Below are 22,123 nucleotides of genomic sequence, written 5' to 3'. Positions count from 1 at the left end.
CATTTTAGTATACTGTAAACAAACTGTCGTTTCAGTTGAGTGCTCCTGAACTTGATGTTGCGATGCAACCTCTTGCTAACTTGTTAGCATAACCAATGACTAGCTAAACATTTTACGATTTTGGGTAAATATACCACTTAGCTAAGAATGATGTGAATAACCAAGTCAACGTTGGGTAGTTAGTTAATATACTGCCTGGCAAGTTTGATGTATTAGTAGCCAACTAACATCCGGTAACTAGCTTACATACTGCTCTAATGCTATGTGGTTCGTAAGGATAGCGTAGCTAACAAGTTGTCAGCCAACATAACGTAACTTATGTGAAAAGTTATTACCTGATTACATTGCTTAACATTTTCTTAACATCTGTCATAATTAGTTCAAGCAATGAATTTGTATCCGCTCTCATCGGACTTTGGCTGCATGTTTTACACCATTTTCTTCTAATCTTAAAAATGATCAAGCCACAGCCATTTCCTGAAGAATGGCATTATGGGCTGTAAAAACACAGAAACAGTGTCCACTGCGTGTATACTTTGTATTTTGGCGAATTATTTTACGGGAACTTTTGGCATGTTAACTATATCCATACTATGACCAATAAGCATACAATATACTCAATTTGCTTCACAAATAGTGAGGTTAGTATGAGTATTCAAACACAGCTTGTGTTTCATGTAGGCGTGACGTTTTGATAACCATGTAAATCTCTCCCGGACAAGGTGACTTTCTTAAATCTAAACTATTGGTACCATTTCCCTGTTTGACCGCTCGGTTTTATGGGTATTATGACTCATACTGTGGTTCTCTATAGCAGGGGTTCCCAAACTTGGTCCTGCCCCCCTCCGTGCACGTTTTGTTTTTTGCCCAAGCACTACACTGCTGATTCTAATAATCAAAGCTTGGTGATGAGTTGGTTATTTAAGTTTGGGAAACCCTGCTCTATTTTGTGTGTGTGTGTGCGGGCTAGTGAGTGTGCCTGTGCTGTTTGTGTTCAGCCTGTCTCTCGAGTATAAGTTCATAGGTCGTGCCCGTTGCAAGATTTTACAAGCTAAGGCTGGGGAGGGTTTTGATGAGAAAGGATACAGGTTTTTTCAGATTTGACATTTCGTAGCAGGTTAGGAGAATTTACGCAGCAGATTAGGATAGTTAATCTAGCAGGTTAGGATAATTAAGTTAAGGTTATAAAGAGTCCGGTTTAGCTCAAATTAAAATAATAATAATAAACTTTTATGTGAATTTGACAAAAGCTGAATCCTTTCTAGCCATGACCCATGGGAAGATGGCTTGTAAAAGCAAAAATAGAGGATGACCAATTGCTCTTTTATGGTGGTTGTGATACATTGGATGGCAGTTGAAACATGTTTCTAAAGTTGGTTTCCATCTCAGCTCTGCAATCTCAAAATAATTCAGTTTTGAACACACAGGAGAGCTTATATTGTTATTTTCCTGAACTTGGAATGTCCAGTAACTTCTGCATCCTGAAGGATTGCCAACAACAGGCCACCAATCCAACCGACTAATCCAGGCAGAATTAAAGACGCCACATGGGTTTTCATGATTATTAATCCCTGTTTTGGGCCTTTGGATTTACAAATAGATTTGACCTGTGGTTAAGATTACCAGGCAGTAGTCCCTCTGATTTGGCAGATTTGGGGGAATGCCATCTGTTCCCTCTATAGTGCTCGCTCTTATTTAGTACAACCTCTATAATAGTATATTATAGGTAGCAGGGGTGCTTCCTTAGCTACTGTAGTATCAGCACAGCTCAGGGTTTGTTGTAGGAAGATATGACGTGGGTAGTATTGAAGGGCCATCCTACTGTAAGTTATCAGCGGAAGTGGAGTCATTGAAACCAAACCCGCTGAATTATGTAACCATTGAATTCTGTGCATATTGCTGTTTGAGTTTACTTCAAGGCTAGATGTTGTAGATCCATAGTTAAAATCAATACATTCGTGTTTCAGCTCCATTTATTGATTTCCCTCTGCTTTGAATAGACTAAACAAATCACCACATCCAAATTCATCCCTGTCATGTTCCCTACATAGTACCTGTTAGGTTACTATATAGTTGACTGAGGGTTTAAACAGGTTTCATGTTAGCCCTCTCCTGACCCTTCACGGGGTCATGTTCAATTGAGTAGCTTATAGATTGCTGTGTCCCAAGCTTGCCATCTTCCTGGTGTTGCTTCTGGGAGTGTGCAGGGCTCACAATGTTGTAGACAGAAATGTAGGCTAATGTATAGAACTGGCAAAATTCCCACAATTATGTCTACTCCTCTCCTACACAAACATTCTGTAATGTTATTTGCACCGCACCCTCCTGAACAGGCCCCAGGCATCTACCTGGCTAGGTGTGTCCCGTCCATTACCAGGGTTGGGCCTATAGCTCCACCTCTGTATGTGCTACTCTCTGAAGGGAGAAAGCCTGTTTTCCCTAGTCGGTCTGGTATTGGGCTGGGTGCTGTGCCTGAGAGGGAGTCAGTCTGGTATTTTGGCTGGGTGCCTTGCCTGAGAGGGACTCTCATTGTCCCCTGCCCTGTCTCCACTGGTCCCTGTCAGCCCACAGCTGCTGAACTACAGAAAGAGAAGAAGAGTTCCATTCATTACCCAACCCTGCTGCCTGCCTTCCGAAGCGCTTGTCGTCAACAGGCCGCAGACATAATGCAAGGGAAGGAGGTTGGCCAAGTCTATTCTACAGAACAGAACAGAGCAGGGCTGTAGTGTTGTGGGCTAGGGGAAATTATAATGTGTAACTGTTCTCATTACTCGCCTGTCCTCCTGCCTGTCTGCCTGCCTGGGCTCTGGGACTCTCCAGAGTAGCTACTGCTGCCTAGGTTTTCTTGGAGTGAAGCCAAGTAGATTGGGTCTAATGTGGGATTGGGCTGTGGAGGCACAGAGAGAGAGTGACTAATATTCACCAGAGAGGTGTAGTATGTGTGTGGAACAGTTTGTTTGTATGCTAACTAGTGAGTGTTTGTAGGACTATGCTATTGCTCTGTGGGAAAGTACATCAACCTTTTACTGGATCTAAACAGTACTAGTCCCGAGAGACAAGCTGAACAAGTGTGTGTGTGTGTGTGTGTGTGTGTGTGTGTAATGCATGCCTTTGCTGGTGTGTTAGAATGATAAACCCTCATCTATTGTGCCATGGCCTAAAGAGCCCTCTCCTTTCCACCCTGACTCTTGCAGTCTGATCGGAGAATGACCATGGATTTCTCTCGCCTACACACATACACTCCTCCACAGTGTGCTCCAGAGAACACAGGATATACCTACTCCCTCAGGTGAGAATGCTGGCTGAGCTACTGACCGTTACACTACTGACTGGCATCTACTGACCGTTTCATCAGGTTAATTTCATGTCCATTCTAGACAATTCAGAGTGTGTGTATGGAACAATTGCATGAGTATTTACTTGAATTGAAATGGTATAGTACATATCCTGTTCCTCTGTAGAACAGGCTAGAGGTTTCATACTGTGTCTTATCCAAGGTTCAGGGACCTATCTGTTGCTCTTCCCGTATTCAGATGGCCTCCAGATGTGTGGTGAGGGTTATCATCAATATTTCCTTTCTACACTAGTTATCTATTCCTCTGTGACTCAGATAAAAATAGTATTTGTTATTGAATCCCGTCTCCCTAATGTGGTTATGTCCACTGACTACAGTCAGAGCCTCTGTCAGATCAGTCATTACCACAGCCGTGGAGAATGAAAGGGTTCTGCTGCCTCAATCCGGAGGTTGTTTCTCATTCACCTCCCGTTTGACATCTCTTTCCAAGAGTAAAGCACCATTAGGAGTCCTGAATGAGTTTGTGTTGCATTCAGAAATCTTACTGACTTGATTGTCTTTGCTCTCACTTGAGTAAAAAGATATTTTGAAGTACGTTTGAGAATACATTTTTACAACAGTTGGAGTGAGGAGAGAATGTTGAAATTGTAAAAGATGTATTTTAATGTCTTCTATTTCTAGCTAAATATTTTCAGTCTTGATACAAATATTCATCCTTGACAGTTGATACATTGAAGATCTTGGTGCATTCTTGCTGATGAGTTCGAGTTGCTCACACGAGCAACCGCTGTGGTTGTGGTTTCGATGATTCAGCCCGATGATTCTGTCAGTGTGTGCGCTTGTGGTTCAGCATTTCTGTGTGTAAGACTGTGTGTTATGAGGGAACAACACAATAAAAATGGTAGCATAGCGCCTTTGTAGTTATCTTAGTTTGGACTAACTCTCCCTTAGCTTGGTGTTTCCTTTGCTTCCTGTGTTTCCTCTCATGGTATGTCTCATGTCAGTCACACACTGTTCTCTCCCTCTGAATTTTCAAGGAAGAAACTTTTCATGTTGTGCAGTTTATTTTGTGTTTTTTATGGATAAAAATTTTCAAGCCAATTTCCTGCAATTCTTAAATTCTCCATGGAACTGAAATAGATTTAGCAAATTTTCTGCAATTGTTAGTTCTCAAAGATTCTATTATTAAAATAATATAATTGAAAAAGCATTTTATTTCCATGATTCCAACAGTTCACCCAAGGGTTTTGATCTGAATCACAATTAAATGTATTTGCCCATATCATGCCGCCCTAGTTTACAGTACATGCTGCTCGATCATCATTGTTCTGATCTCTCTCTCTCTTCAGCCCATCATCTCTGGGGCCTGGGCATGAAACTGCTTGCAGGTGTGATTGTCTCTGAATATGCAGGGGATTTGTGTGTGAAGTTGGAATGTTGTTTTTTTACACTGTCACTTTTGACACCTCGTGTAAAGAAATGGGGGGGAAATGACAGTGCTGGAATTTGGGTCTTTAAGAGGAGAAATTCTGTAGTGGTTCTTGTTGAGAGAGAATAACAGTGTAACACACTCGTGTACGGGAGCATGTTCTAACACAACCCCTCCCATTAGACTGACTACCATACTCTACCCTCGCTCTCCTTTGAAAAATGCTAAGGGCACACCTATAGAAAAGCCCTTCAGTCAGCTGACATGTTTAGTCCTCTCCTCTCCCTGAGTTGGACAAGGCCCAGACCACAGGCTGTCCTCCAAGGCCTGGCTGGCCTGACAACTAGATGACATTTACATACATCCCTTGTAATTGCCTTTAATATCTCACTGTTCTCACAGGCATGTAGAAGAGGTGGGAGTGCCAGGGTGTGTGGGTTTGCCATGAGTAGCCTTGTGTCGAGGGGAACGGGGGTGTCTGTGTGTGCGCGTGCGTTGCAGTAGAGAAATGTCTTCCTTACCGCAGTAGAATTTGCTGCAGGTGAGCTCTCTTACACGAGACAGGATTTAGTCTACGATCCAGTCCTTAAGGGCTTCTGCTGGTAATGTTTTTTTCTGTCTCATAATTGCTCAGTTTAACCTCTTGATAACCTGTGGAGCCACCTTGACTCCCCTCACTGTGAAGGTATAAGGCAATAAGATAATAACCAAGCAACACCTTCCCTGCATTGAAAGCTCTCCCACAGGCGTGTCCTACCCAATAGAATCACAATTCATAGTTCAAATTCTAACAGCCCTACTACTACCACTACATCTTCTGACCGTGGGAAAGCCTGTCTTGGCGCCGGACCGGTCCCAGGTCCTGTGTGGAGTGAGGTGGAGACCGATTTAAAGGCTCTGGGTTCTCAGTCTCTCAATAGCATGGAAGACTGGAACAAGACCGTGTGCCTCCATGGTCCGGTGAGAGAGTTGATCAACCATATTAATGCCTGGTGGCACTGATCTGAGAATTAGGTAAAGAGTCTCTCTTTCTTGTACATGAAAGAGTAATGTAGGCTAATACTTCACTTATTGAATTAGCTGAACTAACAACATGTTATTGGTTTTGCCTTGTTGGGCTGTTGTTTTTTAAATGGCAGAACAAACTGACAGAGGAGGCAGTTGACTCGTACTGTAGCTAGGCATCAGAAATATCAGCCTATCAGTTTGAGAGCTGTCACACTGTACTGTGTGTGTGTGTGGCTGGCTTGTGGAATGGGGAGAGGGTTGTGCTGAGAGGGACAGGGTCAGGTGACAGCAACCGTTGGGCCATCTGTTGTCAGAACTCAAAAGACTGGTAGACAAGTTGGAGAAAGGGAGGGAGGAATGAATGAATGAAAGCCCAACCAATCACATCCAACAATCTGAGAGGCCTTTTAGAAGCCCCACAGTGAGGGGAACAAACCTAGCCTGAGTGGACAGGAGCAGGAGGCCAGGGTCCCATTCATTAGGCAGCACTGTAGCAAAACATATAGCTACGGGCAAAGGAAAATCAGGCTTTTTATTGGACAAGTTAAAGTAGTCCCTCCCTGTTTCAGTTCATTGTCTTCCGTTTGGGGCCTAATCAATACGACCCAGCAGAGACCACCATGCTACAGCCCACCAACCAAGGGTTTAATTACCAGTGTATTCCCATTGGTACAAACACCATAGTCATTAGCTGTAAGGAGAATGGCCTCACCGATTGATGTTTAAGCCTGTACAATGTCTTCCCTTGTAAGGGGAGGTCTCCCTGCTCTCTCCCAGGCTCTCAGCTATTTCCTGGCTTTAAACTATTGATCTACTGTTGTCAGTGGAGGATTCTTGAGTATTACCCCTGTGAGAAAATAAGTTGTACAGCTATAGAGAGACATTCAATTGTTATTTTTAATTATATGGTACCACCCAAGCTACTCTGTCCCCCTGTACTACACCGGGAAATGTTGTAACCAGATACTAATCAGTCATAACTTTAATATTTTTTAAAATATTTTTTATTTATTTTTTATTATTGAACTCCATATATTAGAGAATCCATATACACCTCATGACAAAAAAGTATGTGGACACCTGTTTGCCGAACATCTCATTCCAAAATCATGGGCTGCTATAACAGCCTCCACTCTTCTGGGAAGGCTTTCCACTAGATGTTGGAACATTGCTGCTGGAACTTGTTTCCATTCAGCCATGAACATTAGTGAGGTCGGGCACTGATGTAGGACGATTAGGCCTGGCTCGCAGTCAGCGTTCCAATTCATCCCAAAGGTGTTCGATGGGGTTGAGGTTAGGGCTCTGTGCATGTCAGTCCTTCCACACCGATCTCGAGAAAACATTTCTGTATGGACCTCGCTTTGTACATGGGGGCATTGTCATGATAAAACGGGAAAAGGGCTTTCCCCAAACTGTTGCCACAAAGTTGGAAGTGCAGAATTATCTATAATATCATGGTATGCTGTAGCGTTAAGATTTCCCTTCACTGGAACTAAGGGGCCCGAACCATGAAAAACAGCCCTTGACCATTATTGCTTCTCCACCAAACTTTACGGTTGTCACTATGCATTGGGGAAGGTAGGGTTCTCCTGGCATCCGCCAAACCCAGATTCATCTGTCGGACTGCAAGATGGTGAAGCATTCTCTGGAGTGATGAATCTCACGTTTCCACTGCTCCGGAGTCTAATGACGGCAAGCTTTACACCACTCCAGCCGACACTTTGCACATGGTGATCTTAGGCTTGTGTGCGACTGCTCGGCCATGGAAACCCATTTTTATGACGCTCCTGGCGAGCAATTATTGTGCTGACGTTGCTTCCAGAGGCAGTTTGGAACTCTGTAGTGAGTGTTGCAACCGAGGACAGACGGTTTTTCCACACTACGTGCTTCAGCACTCGGCGATCCCATTCTGTGAGCGTGTGTGGCCTACCACTTCGCGGCCGAGCCGCTGTTGCTCCTAGATGTTTCCACTTCACAATAACAGCACTTACAGTTGACCGGGGGGCACCTCTAGCAGGGTAGAAATTTGACGAATTGAGTTGTTGGCAAGGTGGCATCCTGACAGTGCCACATTGAAAGTCACTGAGCTCTTCAGTAAGGCCATTCGACTGCCAATGTTTTTCTATGGAGATTGCATGACTGTGTGCTCAATTTTATACACCAGTTAGCAACAGGTGTGGCTGAAATAGCCAATCCACTAATTTGAAGGGTTGTCCATATATTTGTGTGTGTGTGTGTGAGTGTGTGTATATCAGCTCAATGATAGTGTTGTAAAAACACACAAATGGAGTATACTTTGAGGTTAGGTTAGTTACTTCTCAGAGAAGGAGAAATTCTGCCATCATGGATATGTTTTGATTTGAATAGAAGAGAAACCTCATTTTCTGCCCAGTGCCTGATTTTTCTCTCCTGTGCCATATTTGTAACATGTGAATGTGTGTGTGCATGAGAGAGGTAGGGAGTGTGTTAGATGGAAAAAGGAAAGAGCAAATTCAGCTCTTGGGTTAGACATTTCCACACATGAGTCAATCACAGCAGAGTACACACACCTACCTACCTGACACCCAGCAGTGTAGTAGAGTTCTGGCTGCCCCTTTCAAATAAACAGCACCTGATGGATGGGGTTCTAGACACACTGACCCTAGCCTGAGAGTGCAATAGTGTGTCTCTCAATGGTCATAAAATATGAAGGGGCCCAATCTGTGTTACTGGGTAAGTAGGTCCCCTGGTTGGCGTTTAGTATTGTATCTCTCATAGTCACTCAAACTGATCAAGGGTATTATTAGGACCAGTGGTTATAGTGATAGGATCAGCCTGTGGCTGGGTGGAAGGTGATCTAGGGTAATATTAGGACCAGTGGTTATAGTGATATGATCAGCCTGGGGCTGGGTGGAAGGTGATCTAGGGTAATATTAGGATCAGTTGTTATAGTGATATGATCAGCCTGGGGCTGGGTGGAAGGTGATCTAGGGTAATATTAGGACCAGTGGTTATAGTGATATGATCAGCCTGGTGGTAAGGCTGGGTGGAAGGTGATCTAGGGTAATATTAGGATCAGTTGTTATAGTGATACGATCAGCCTGGTGGTAAGGCTGGGTGGAAGGTGATCTAGGGTAATATTAGGACCAGTTGTTATACTGATATGATCAGCCTGGGGCTGGGTGGAAGGTGATCTAGGGTAATATTAGGACCAGTTGTTATAGTGATACGATCAGCCTGGTGGTAAGGCTGGGTGGAAGGTGATCTAGGGTAATATTAGGATCAGTTGTTATAGTGATACGATCAGCCTGGTGGTAAGGCTGGGTGGAAGGTGATCTAGGGTAATATTAGGACCAGTTGTTATAGTGATATGATCAGCCTGGTGGTAAGGCTGGGTGGAAGATGAGAAAGAAGGGATGAAGTGGAGGTAATATAGACTGTGAATCAAGGAAGGCATGTGTGGAGAAGGACTGCCAGTTTCTGTTGGTTGGCCGTGCTGCACTCAGTTGTTTAGGACATCTGGTGTGTGTTGTGGGCTTGTGTCCATGCCTGTTTGTGTGTGTGTGGCAGCATGGTTGCCTCCCTCAGAAAGTGCTTCACTGGTCAAGGGCATGGTTGAATGACAGCAGCTGGATGATGGTGTGTCTGTGTCAGAGGTGGTGTTGTTGACACCATTCAGGCTGAACTTATAACATATGAAGGGGAATTTCAACTACTGTTTTTTTTCCCTCTTCTCTACTTGCTAGTGCTCCTCTGAGAGGATTTGCTCTGAAGTGGGAGGGGCACAAACTCAGGCGGCCACAGATCACACACACACCCTCTCAGGCCCCGGAGAGCTGTTTGGAGAAGTTTCCATAGCAACAAGGGCAATATGAAAGAGCGAGAAAGAGGAAGAGATGGCACACTGTTAGAGAGAGAAGAGAAGGAAGAGAAGTGCTTCTGTTCTGTTCGAGGGAAAAGAGGAGGATGGGCGGTGGCCGTAATCTCAGTGCCAATTGAAACCCACCCAGCGTTAGACAGATGGAAATCTGAGATCCCCTCTACCCAGCCTGTCCCTGCCCTGCCTGTGGTAAATATAGGCCTGTGTTCTTCCTCAGGGGAATGGCAGCTCTCTACTCTATAATGGTTTAGGAAACCGTAGGGTGGGACGTGTGTTTTGTGTTTCCCCCACAGACCTGCACTGACCCTCCAGAGCCCAGCTTAAACAACTGTGTGGAAACATCTTCAGTAAAACCTAATTTTGTAAGCAGAATGTAGTGAGTCCCAGAAGGGTTTAAAGGAGTTATGAACCCTGCTGGGAGTGATATCTCCCTCAGTAATACACTCCAGAAGACAGCCTGCTGGTGGTTAGTCTCAACGCCACATTTGTTTTGAAAAGGTTCTTCTAATGAAGTTTTCGGTGTGTTTAGTATTTGGCCTAACATCCCAGGCTTGTTAAGGGTGAGTTGATAGTGCATCAGTTTTTCAACAACAAAAAAAGTGTGTGTGTTGAATTGTTCAACCTGTGGTTTCACCGTTTAGATTTCTAGAACATGTGGTTTGTAATCTGTGTCTGAGCTCCCTGACTGTGGTGTGTGACTGTATCACTGCTCCCTGACTGGTGTGTGTATCACTGCTCCCTGACTGGTGTGTGTGTGTGTGACTGTATCACTGCTCCCTGACTGGTGTGTGTGTGTGTGACTGTATCACTGCTCCCTGACTGGTGTGTGTGTGTGACTGTATCACTGCTCCCTGACTGGTGTGTGTGTGTGTGTGTGACTGTATCACTGCTCCCTGACTGTGGTGTGTGTGACTGTATCACTGCTCCCTGACTGGTGTGTGTGTGACTGTATCACTGCTCCCTGACTGTGGTGTGTGACTGTATCACTGCTCCCTGACTGTGGTGTGTGTGACTGTATCACTGCTCCCTGACTGTGATGTCAACTGTCTTTGATCTGTCAGGGGAGGTTAGATTAATATGAGGGTAATGAGGATCTGTCAGGGGAGATTAGATTAATATGATGAGGGTAATGAGGATCTGTCAGGGGAGGTTAGATTAATATGAGGGTAATGAGGATCTGACAGGGGAGGTTAGATTAATATGAGGGTAATGAGGATCTGACAGGGGAGGTTAGATTAATATGACGAGGGTAATGAGGATCTGGCAGGGGAGGTTAGATTAATATGAGGGTAATGAGGATCTGTCAGGGGAGGTTAGATTAATATGAGGGTAATGAGGATCTTTCAGGAGAGGTTAGATTAATGTGAGGATCTGTCAGGGGAGGTTAGATTAATATGAGTGTAATGAGGATCTTTCAGGGGAGGATAGATTAATATGATGAGGTTAATGAGGATCTGTCAGGGGAGGTTAGATTAATATGATGAGGGTAATGAGGATCTGTCGGGAGATTAGATTAATATGATGAGGGTAATGAGGATCTGTCAGGGAAGATTAGATTAATATGATGAGGTTAATGAGGATCTGTCAGGGGAGGTTAGATTAATATGATGAGGGTAATGTGGATCTGTCAGGGGAGGTTAGATTAATATGAAGAGGTTAATGAGGATCTGTCAGGGGAGCTTAGATTAATATGATGAGGGTAATGAGGGTCTGTCGGGAGATTAGCCCTCCCGTTATACGCCAGCCGAACGTATAGCAGTCTATTAATTTTGTATTTATTAACATTATTTTTGATGGTCGCTAGGGGGCGATAACATTGTCTATGGCAGGGTTGTCAGACGCATTCCATGTGGGCCATAGTGTCTGCTGGATTTTAGTTTTTCCTTTCAATTATTAAGACCTAGACAACCAGGTGAGGGGAGTTGCTTACTAATCAGTGACCTTTATTCATCAAGTACAAGGGAGGAGTGAAAACCCCTTAGAAATGAGGCACTCCGTGGAAAGAGTTTGTCACGTGGTCTATGGGCAGTAGCAGAAAATTATTAATTCACTTGTTTTCACTCACACCCTTTTGGCCGATGGCGTTAGACTTTTTTGTTGTTGGGACAAGTTACTTCAGTTTAAGGACAATTAAAAAAAATCTGTCCTATTTGTCAGAAGGACAAGTGGCTAAAACAATGTATGTCACGCCCTGGAGGATCTATAACCTTATATTAATATGAGGGTAATGAGGATCTGGCAGGGGAGGTTAGATTAATATGAGGGTAATGAGGATCTGACAGGGGAGGTTCTATTAATATGAGGGTAATGAGGATCTGACAGGGGAGGTTAGATTAATATGAGGGTAATGAGGATCTGGCAGGGGAGGTTAGATAAATATGAGGGTAATGAGGATCTGGCAGGGGAGGTTAGATTAATATGAGGGTAATGAGGATCTATCAGGGGAGGTTAGATTAAAATGAGGGTAATGAGGGTCTGGCAGGGGAGGTTAGATTAATATGAGGGTAATGAGGATCTATCAGGGGAGGTTAGATTAAAATGAGGTTAATGAGGATCTGTCAGGGGAGGTTAGATTAATATGAGGGTAATGAGGATCTGGCAGGGGATGTTAGATTAATATGAGGGTAATGAGGATCTGACAGGGGATGTTAGATTAATATGAGGGTAATGAGGATCTGGCAGGGGATGTTAGATTAAGATGAGGATCTGACAGGGGATGTTAGATTAATATGAGGGTAATGAGGATCTGGCAGGGGATGTTAGATTAAGATGAGGATCTGACAGGGGATGTTAGATTAATATGAGGGTAATGAGGATCTGGCAGGGGATGTTAGATTAAGATGAGGATCTGACAGGGGATGTTAGATTAATATGAGGGTAATGAGGATCTGGCAGTTGCTCCCAGGAAAATATGTGATTATATTCAGCAAACATTTATTCAATTTTAACACAGGGATTTCAGTGAACTTTCCCTGCAGGTCGATGATTATTATAAAGTCCTCATCTATAATATAATAAATGAAAGGAAAGCTAGTAGGTTACCCCTGAGACACCTCAGTGGTTGTACAATGTAGACTAAATCTCTGGGTGATCTGATCTCTCTCTGGTTCGTTAGTACACCATCGGAGAACTGGCAGTACCCACTGAGTGTGGGAGGACTGGGCATCAAAGCTCCCGTTGTTGTGTAAGAGAACAGTGAAGGAGGAGGAGAAGTGTTTTCTCTCTCTGCTTTTGGTCAGTGTCCAGTCTACTTTGATATCTGGTGTGGGGGCAGTTTAGTGGAGGGAAACTCATATGGATCAATACAGAGCCCTATGGGGAATTGACGAAGGGGTTTGCAAGCAAGACAACGTGATGTGCTGACGTCTTAATAAGCTCTATCAATAGCAGAGGTGTGTGTGTGTGTGTGTGTGTGTGTGTGTGTGTGTGTGTGTGTGTGTGTGTGTGTGTGTGAGATTTGTTAAACAAGTGTTTAGAGTGTTGTTTGTGTGTGCGTGCTTGTTTCCACAAGTTGTATGAGATTTGTCTGTGTGTGGATTTACAGAGTACCTGTCTGTGTATCAATCCAGGTGTTTCACCACTGCAGGGTTTGTAAAAAGAGCCCTCTGCCAAGCTGGAGCCCAGGATGTGCTGCGCCAAGCAGAGCTCTGTGTTAATATCCCTGGCCAGTGGCTATAGACGGGCTGTTCATTCTGTTTCCTCCCAGGCGATCACAGGGAGACCTGGCTCTGGAAGTCAATTGTACTGCTGGTTAATGGATTGATAATGTCATTGATTGGCTGTCCATTAACCTATTGTACCAGGTCTGAGTCTGTCCCTGGCCTAATTAGAAAGGAAAGATTAAAACAGAAATGCTGGAGACTGCAGACCATTAGGGTCGACACATACACACACACACACAATGAGGCCTGGTATAGGAAACTGATCTGCTGTCTGTGATTGTTCTGGAGGGTAGTATAGTGGAGGGTCTGGTGTGATTGTTCTGGAGGGTAGTATAGTGCAGGGTCTGTGATTGGTCTGGAGGGTAGTATAGTGCAGGGTCTGGAGGGTAGTATAGTTCAGGGTCTGGTGTGATTGTTCTGGAGGGTAGTATAGTGGAGGGTCCGGTGTGATTGTTCTGGAGGGTACTATAGTTCAGGGTCTGGTGTGATTGTTCTGGAGGGTAGTATAGTGGAGGGTCCGGTGTGTTGTTCTGGAGGGTAGTATAGTGCAGGGTCTGGTGTGATTGTTCTGGAGGGTAGTATAGTGCAGGGTCTGGTGTGATTGGTCTGGAGGGTCTGGTGTGATTGGTCTGGAGGGTCTGGTGTGATTGGTCTGGAGGGTAGTATAGTGGAGGGTCTGGTGTGATTGGTCTGGAGGGTAGTATAGTGCAGGGTCTGGTGTGTTGTTCTGGAGGGTAGTATAGTGCAGGGTCTGTGATTGGTCTGGAGGGTCTGGTGTGATTGTTCTGGAGGGTAGTATAGTGCAGGGTCTGGAGGGTAGTATAGTGGAGGGTCTGGTGTGATTGTTCTGGAGGGTAGTATAGTGCAGGGTCTGGAGGGTAGTATAGTGCAGGGTCTGGAGGGTAAGTATAGTGGAGGGTCTGTGATTGGTCTGGAGGGTAGTATAGTGCAGGGTCTGGGGTGATTGTTCTGGAGGGTAGTATAGTGCAGGGTCTGGTGTCATTGGTCTGGAGGGTAGTATAGTGCAGGGTCTGGTGTGTTGTTCTGGAGGGTACTATAGTGCAGGGTCTGGTGTGTTGTTCTGGAGGGTAGTATAGTGCAGGGTCTGGTGTCATTGGTCTGGAGGGTAGTATAGTGCAGGGTCAGGTGTGATTGGTCTGGAGGGTAGTATAGTGGAGGGTCTGGAGGGTAGTATAGTGGAGGGTACTATAGTGCAGGGTCTGGTGTGATTGTTCTGGAGGGTAGTATAGAGCAGGGTCTGGTGTGATTCTTCTGGAGGGTAGTATAGTGCAGGGTCTGGTGTGATTGTTCTGGAGGGTACTATAGTGTAGGGTCTGTTATTGGTCTGGAGGGTAGTATAGTGGAGGGTCTGTGATTGGTCTGGAGGGTAGTATAGTGCAGGGTCTGGAGGGTAGTATAGTGGAGGATCTGGTGTGATTGGTCTGGAGGGTAGTATAGTGGAGGATCTGGTGTGATTGGTCTGGAGGGTAGTATAGTGCAGGGTCTGGTGTGATTGTTCTGGAGGGTAATATAGTGCTGGGTCTGGAGGGTACTATAGTGCAGGGTCTGGTGTGTTGTTCTGGAGGGTAGTATAGTGGAGGGTCGGTCTGGTGTGATTGGTCTGGAGGGTAGTATAGTGCAGGGTCTGGAGGGTACTATAGTGCAGGGTCTGGTGTGTTGTTCTGGAGGGTAGTATAGTGGAGGGTCTGGTGTGTTGTTCTGGAGGGTAGTATAGTGCAGGGTCTGGTGAAAGCTGCCTTATTGACTCTGCACTAGCCTAACTCCTACTGCAGCAGCCTCCACATACACATGGAGGACAGTGTGAGAGAGAGAAGCATGTAGTGCTTAATATTGTACACTACATGTTGATTGAATCAGCCCTTTGCAGGAAATGTCAAATTTGTTGTGTATTTGAGGTTTAAAATGCCTTCTGAAGTTTGTATTTTCCACTTAGAAATGTCAGACTAGATTTTCCCTTACGAAACCTTTATCAACCCCTACAAAAATATAAATTTAATTATAATCCACATAATTATAATCTTCTTATTTTCCTGTCGTAGCAAACTGGCTCTAATTAAGATCCTACATCTGTAGACGGTGCTGTGTTATTCTCTGCTGAGCTCTGCTGAGCTCTGTGCCACGCAATCATGGGTTCTTCTGGGTGCCTTCTGACGTTTACAGCCAGTGAAGATAGAAGTATGGTTCCAGGTAGTAAGTTCAGTCTGACTGCATTGATGATTGATCCCACCACAACACACTCAGCCCACTGTGAAGTACAGTACCTTTCCCTGCCCTGAGACCTGTGATATGCTGAACCTAAACATTCAGTTTGTACTCCCCAGTCCCCCCTGACTTCTCAGTGCTCTCTCTCACCCTAGCAGTGCCCTCCAGGGAGCATGAGTTCCCTACAGGAGGGCAGAGTGACCTTGGCACTGCAGACGGTCACAGTGTGCCCCTGTGTGGGTAAAGCTGCCCTCTACAGTCCTGACACCGCCCCTAGCCTGGGTATTAGGATGTTGGGGGTTAGACGGGAGACACCGCCCCTAGCCTGGGTATTTTGATGTTGGGGGTAGACAGGAGACAGTCCACATCACATGGAGTGGGGAACAGGGATATTAGGATGTTGGGGGTAGACAGGAGACACCACCTCTAGCCTGGGTATTAGGATGTTGGGGGTAGACAGGAGACACCGCCCCTAGCCTGGGTATTAGGATGTTGGGGGTAGACCGGAGACAGTCCATATCACATGGAGTGGGGAACAGGGGCACACAGGGTATTAGGATGTTGGGGTTAGACAGGAGACAGTCCATATCACATCGAGTGGGGAACAGGGGCACACAGGGTATTAGGATGTTGGGGTTAGACAGGAGACAGTCCATATCACATCGAGTGGGGAACAGGGGCACACAGGTTATTAGGATGTTGGGGGTTAGACGGGAGACAGTCCACATCACATGGAGTGGGGAACGGGCACACAGGGGAACAGGGGCACACAGGGGAACAGGGGCACACAGGGGAACAGGGACACTGGGGGAACAGGGACACTGGGGGAACAGGGACACTGGGGAACAGGGACACTGGGGAACAGGGTATTAGGATGTTGGGGTTAGGGGGAACAGGGTATTAGGATGTTGGGGTTAGGGGGAACAGGGTATTAGGATGTTGGGGGTTAGGGGGAACAGGGTATTAGGATGTTGGGGTTAGGGGGAACAGGGACACTGGGGAACAGGGACACTGGGGGAACAGGGACACTGGGGGAACAGGGACACTGGGGGAACAGGGACACTGGGGAACAGGGTATTAGGATGTTGGGGTTAGGGGGAACAGGGTATTAGGATGTTGGGGTTAGGGGGAACAGGGTATTAGGATGTTGGGATTAGGGGGAACAGGGTATTAGGATGTTGGGGTTAGGGGGAACAGGGTATTAGGATGTTTGGGTTAGGGGGAACAGGGTATTAGGATGTTGGGGTTAGGGGGAACAGGGTATTAGGATGTTGGGGTTAGGGGGAACAGGGACACTGGGGAACAGGGACACTGGGGAACAGAGACACTTGGGAACAGGGTAACAGGGTATTAGGATGTTGGGGTTAGGGGGAACAGGGTATTAGGATGTTGGGGTTAGGGGGAACAGGGACACTGGGGAACAGAGACACTTGGGAACAGGGTAACAGGGTATTAGGATGTTGGGGTTAGGGGGAACAGGGTATTCTTAAAGGTCCAATGCAGCCGTTTTCATCTCAATAATAAATAATTTCTGGGGAACAAATAAGTATCTTACTGTAATTGTTTTCAATTAGAATGGCCAGAAATAAACAAATATTGCTTCTTAGCAACTAGCTGTTATTGGCAGAGAGGTTTGGAACTCTCTTTTCTTATTGGTCTATTAACAAATTTACTGCCAGGTGATGTCATCAGGCATTCCAAAACTCCATCCCACCAAAACAGGCTGAAATTTCAGGCAGTCTTTTCAGACAGCTCCTATACTAAAAGGGCATTATTATAATTTCACAGTATTTTTCCAACCTCATATACAGTATATAAAACGTAAGTAAATCTCATTTTTGACTGCACTAGGCCTTTAACATTGTGTGTGAGGTAACAACATAGACAACTCTGCTAATATCCCATCCAACCTGGTGTGGCTTCAAGCATGATCTGTAGTGGGCACTCACACTCTGTGGAAGAGCACACACACTCTGTGGAAGAGCACACACACTCCCTGGAAGAGCACACACACTCCCTAGAAGTGCACACACATTCTCTGTGGAAGAGCACACAGTCACATTGAGAGGTGTTGGTGTGTGTAGGAGAGCCAGGTAGAGCAGCAGGCAGGAGGAGGAAAGCAAAGCCCATAATTGGCTCTGGATGGGATGGTGTAATCCTGAGATTTTAGGGCCCGGAGGACACAACACACACAGGCCTGGGGATTGACTGATAGAGGAGGCCTCTACAGCCAGAGCTGTTGGGGACCTTTAGAGAAGGAGTGGCGTCTGAGAACAGCCTGACTGTGTGTGGGACCCACCCCCAGTTCTTCCTTCTGTGTTGCATTGTTTTAAATGGCTGTCACATGTTGTTGTTCAGAATGTAGTCTTATGGACTCTCACTGTTGTGGTTTTAATATTGAATGAAACCATGTGTTTGTGCTTACATTTTGTTCCCGCCTCCCATCTCCATTACAGGAAGGGAAGATCTTGAACACAGTCAGTCAGCTAAGATGCTTTTCTCCTCTTCAACTGACCTGCTTGTCTGTCAGGGGGATTTAGATGACTGACATACAAAGGAGAGGAGACCCAACCTACTGTAGGAGAATATTACCCTACTGCTGTGTGTTTAACATCAAATCATGATTGTTAGTACCTTTGTGCGTGTGTGTACACAAGCAATAGACAAGACTCTGAAAGGATCTGTTTCTTAGAGCCAATGTGGCAATAATGATTTAGATGTTCTATGATGGAATGTTGGCGCTGGTCTTGGCCCTGCCTGCATCCTCAGCCAGGGGGTGTGGTCTGGTATGTGTGAGTCAGAGAGAGAGAGAGAGTTTCTAGCTTCCGCTGCAGAAGTGTCCAATTCTATATTCACAATATTTACATTCCGTCTCCACTCCACACCTTACTGGCTCAAACTGGTAGATTTTTTTACATTTACAGTTGAAGTCGGAAGTTTACATACACCTTAGCCAAATATATTTCAACTCAGTTTTTCACAATTCCTTAATCCGAGTAAAAATTCCCTGTTTTAGGTCAGTCAGTTAGGATCACCACTTTATTTTAAGAATGTGAAATGTCAGAATAATTTATTTCATTTTATTTCTTTCATAACATCACTTGTTTCAGAAGTTTACATACACTCAATTGTTTAACTTGGTTCAAACGTTTCAGGTAGCCTTCCACAAGCTTTCCACAATAAGTTGGGTGAATTTTGGCCCATTCCTCCTGACAGAGCTGGTGTAACTGAGTCAGGTTTGTAGGCCTCCTTGCTCACACGCTTTTTCAGTTCTGCCCACAAATTCTCTATAGGATTGAGGTCAGGGCTTTGTGATGGCCACTCCAATACCTTGACTTTGTTGTCCTTAAGCCATTTTGCCACAACTTTGGAAGTATGCTTGGGGTCATTGTCCATTTGGAAGACCCATTTGCGACAAAGCTTTAACTTTAACTGATGTCTTGAGATGTTGCTTCAATATATCCACATAATTTTCCGTCCTCATGATGCCATCTATTTTGTGAAGTGCACCAGTCCCTCCTGCAGCAGAGCACACCACAACATTTTTTATTTTTTAATTTGACCTTTTATTTAACTATTCAATGACGGCATAGGAACAGTGGGTTAACTGCCTTGTTCAGGGGCAGAACGACAGATTTGTACCTTGTCAGCTTGCAACCTTTCGGTTTCTATACTCACATACATCATTCAAACACTTTCAGAAACTTCCGAGTGTTTTCTATCCAATACTAATAATAATATGCATATATTAGCAACTGGGACTGAGGAGCAGGCCGTTTACTCTGGGCACCTCTGGGCACCTTTCATCCAAGCTACTCAATACTGCCCCTGCAGCCATAAGAAGTTAACAAGAAATTTGTGGACTGGTTGAAAAACTACTTTTAATGACTCCAACCTAAGTGTATGTAAACTTCTGACTTCAACTGTACATGATCTTATCCAAAATGTTAATACACTGCTCAAAAAAATAAAGGGAACACTAAAATAACACATCCTAGATCTGAATGAATGAAATATTCTCATTAAATACTTTTTTCTTTACATAGTTGAATGTGCTGACAACAAAATCACACAATTATCAACGGAAATCAAATGTATCAACCTATGACTTCCCTACAACGCCTGGGCATGCTCCTGATGAGGTGGTGGAAGGTCTCCTGAGGGATCTCCTCCCAGACCTGGACTAAAGCATCCGCCAACTCCTGGACAGTCTGTGGTGCAACGAGACATGATGTCCCAGATGTGTTCAATTGGATACAGGTCTGGGGAACGGGCGGGCCAGTCCATAGCATCAATGCCTTCCTCTTGCAGGAACTGCTGACACACTCCAGCCACATGAGGTCTAGCATTGTCTCGCATTAGGAGGAACCCAGGGCCAACCGCACCAGCATATGGTCTCACAAGGGGTCTGAGGATCTCATCTCGGTACCTAATGGCAGTTAGGCTACCTCTGGAGAGCACATGGATAGCCCCCAAAGAAATGCCACCCCACACCATGACTGACCCACTGCCAAACCGGTCATGCTGGATGATGTCGCAGGCAGCAGAACGTTCTCCACGGCGTCTCCAGACTCTGTCACGTCTGTCATGTGCTCAGTGTGAACCTGCTTTCATCTGTGAAGAGCACAGGGCGCCAGTGGCGAATTTGCCAATCTTGGTGTTCTCTGGCAACTGCCAAACGTCCTGCACGGTGTTGGGCTGTAAGCACAACCCCCACCTGTGGACGTCGGGCCCTCCTACCACCCTCATGGAGTCTGTTTCTGACCGTTTGAGCAGACACATGCACATTTGTGGCCTGCTAGAGGTCATTTTGCAGGGCTCTGGCAGTGCTCTTCCTGCTCCTACTTGCACAAAGGTGGAGGTAGCGGTCCTGCAGCTTGGTTGTTGCCCTCCTACGGCCTCCTCCACGTCTCCTGATGTACTGGCCTGTCTCCTGGTAGCGCCTCCATGCTCTGGACACTACGCTGACAGACACAGCAAACCTTCTTGCCACATCTCGCATTGATGTGCCATCCTGGATGAGCTGCACTACCTGAGCCACTTGTGTGGGTTGTAGACTCCGTCTCGTGCTTCCACTAGAGTGAAAGCACCGCCAGCATACCAACTAAGCCACACAGGACTGGTCTATGGTGTCCTTATTCATTATATTATATACTGGATCTGTCTGGGCGCCTCTCCTCTTTCACACGCAGTCCTCGTTCTTCCTCCATTTGTATTCTTTCCTTGTGTTTATTGGGTGAGTCATTACCTGAGAGCCCAGTGTTCAGCTCCAGGAACAGTTCCTGTGGTAACATTCTCTCCCTACTGAGCTGTTACAGCTGTCCCAATGCTGTGTTGCTGTTTACAAAACAACGTGTCTCTCTCTAGTTTATATGTGTGACTAAAATACAGACAATGGATGGGAGGAAGTTGGGAATGTCCGTATTAATCATGTTAACTAATCCCTGGGCCTGCATTAATAAAGCTCTTAGAGTAGGAGTGCTGATCTGGGATCAGTTTACCCTTTTAGGTGATAATGAATAAGTTAACTGTTATGAATACTGGCCCTGACTGACTCAGTGGGAGAGGGTTGTTGATTTCATGTTGAGGTAAGCTGAAACCACAGAAGTGCTGGTCTGATTTAGACCAAGGCCTCTGATAGGCCTACAGCAAGTGATAAGAAGCCCAGGCACTGTGACTGAGTCATACAGTACCTAAATTCACCACACTTCTCTCCTTTCCTCTCTCCCCCTCTGTTTCTATCTATCCCTCTCTTTCTATCCATCCCTCTCTTTCTATCCATCTCTCTTTCTATCCATCCCTCTCTTTCTATCCATCCCTCTCTTTCTATCCATCCCTCTCTTTCTATCCATCCCTCTGTTTCTGTCCATCCCTCTCTTTCTATCCATCCCTCTCTTTCTGTCCATCCCTCTCTTTCTGTCCATCCCTCTCTTTCTATCCATCCCTCTCTTTCTATCCATCCCTCTCTTTCTATCCATCTAATGTTTTCTCCCTTGCCATATCACACTGTATCATCTCTTCCCCTGTCCTCTCTTTCTATCCATCCCTCTCTTTCTATCCATCCCTCTCTTTCTATCCATCTAATGTTTTCTCCCTTGCCATATCACACTGTATCATCTCTTCCCCTGTCCTCTCTTTCTATCCATCCCTCTCTTTCTATCCATCCCTCTCTTTCTATCCATCTAATGTTTTCTCCCTTGCCATATCACACTGTATCATCTCTTCCCCTGTCCTCTCTTTCTATCCATCCCTCTCGTTCTATCCATCTAATGTTTTCTCCCTTGCCATATCACACTGTATCATCTCTTCCCCTGTCCTCTCTTTCTATCCATCCCTCTCTTTCTATCCATCTTATGTTTTCTCCCTTGCCATATCACACTGTATCATCTCTTCCCCTGTCCTCTCTTTCTATCCATCCCTCTCTTTCTATCCATCTTATGTTTTCTCCCTTGCCATATCACACTGTATCATCTCTTCCCCTGTCCTCTCGTTCTATCCATCTAATGTTTTCTCCCTTGCCATATCACACTGTATCATCTCTTCCCCTGTCCTCTCTTTCTATCCATCCCTCTCTTTCTATCCATCTAATGTTTTCTCCCTTGCCATATCACACTGTATCATCTCTTCCCCTGTCCTCTCTTTCTATC

General features: G+C 45.3%; 1 protein-coding gene across 8 annotated transcripts in view; it reads left to right on the top strand.

The window, feature by feature from the left end:
* Positions 1–22,123, top strand: part of LOC110486946 (SUN domain-containing protein 1) — a 48,171-nt gene that overhangs the window by 3,643 nt on the left and 22,405 nt on the right. For 3 of the 8 annotated variants that reach the window (XM_090194199.1, XM_090194200.1, XM_090194198.1), the window contains exon 2: positions 3,195–3,289. The exons of 3 other annotated variants lie outside the window; for them this stretch is intronic. In XM_090194199.1, the coding sequence (XP_090050325.1) occupies positions 3,207–3,289 (83 nt within the window). In that variant the 5' untranslated portion in view covers positions 3,195–3,206. Of the gene's footprint in view, positions 1–3,194; positions 3,290–9,541; positions 9,781–22,123 lie in introns of those variants that run through there. 2 more of the 8 variants (XM_090194205.1, XM_090194203.1) reach the window with 2 other exon arrangements.

This window comes from Oncorhynchus mykiss, chromosome 12 (genome assembly GCF_057628025.1).
Source record: "Oncorhynchus mykiss isolate SJ-2025 chromosome 12, ASM5762802v1, whole genome shotgun sequence".
Classification (NCBI taxonomy): Eukaryota; Metazoa; Chordata; class Actinopteri; order Salmoniformes; family Salmonidae; genus Oncorhynchus; species Oncorhynchus mykiss.
Note: the sequence above shows the minus strand (reverse complement) of the source record. Positions and strands in the feature narration are given on the sequence as shown.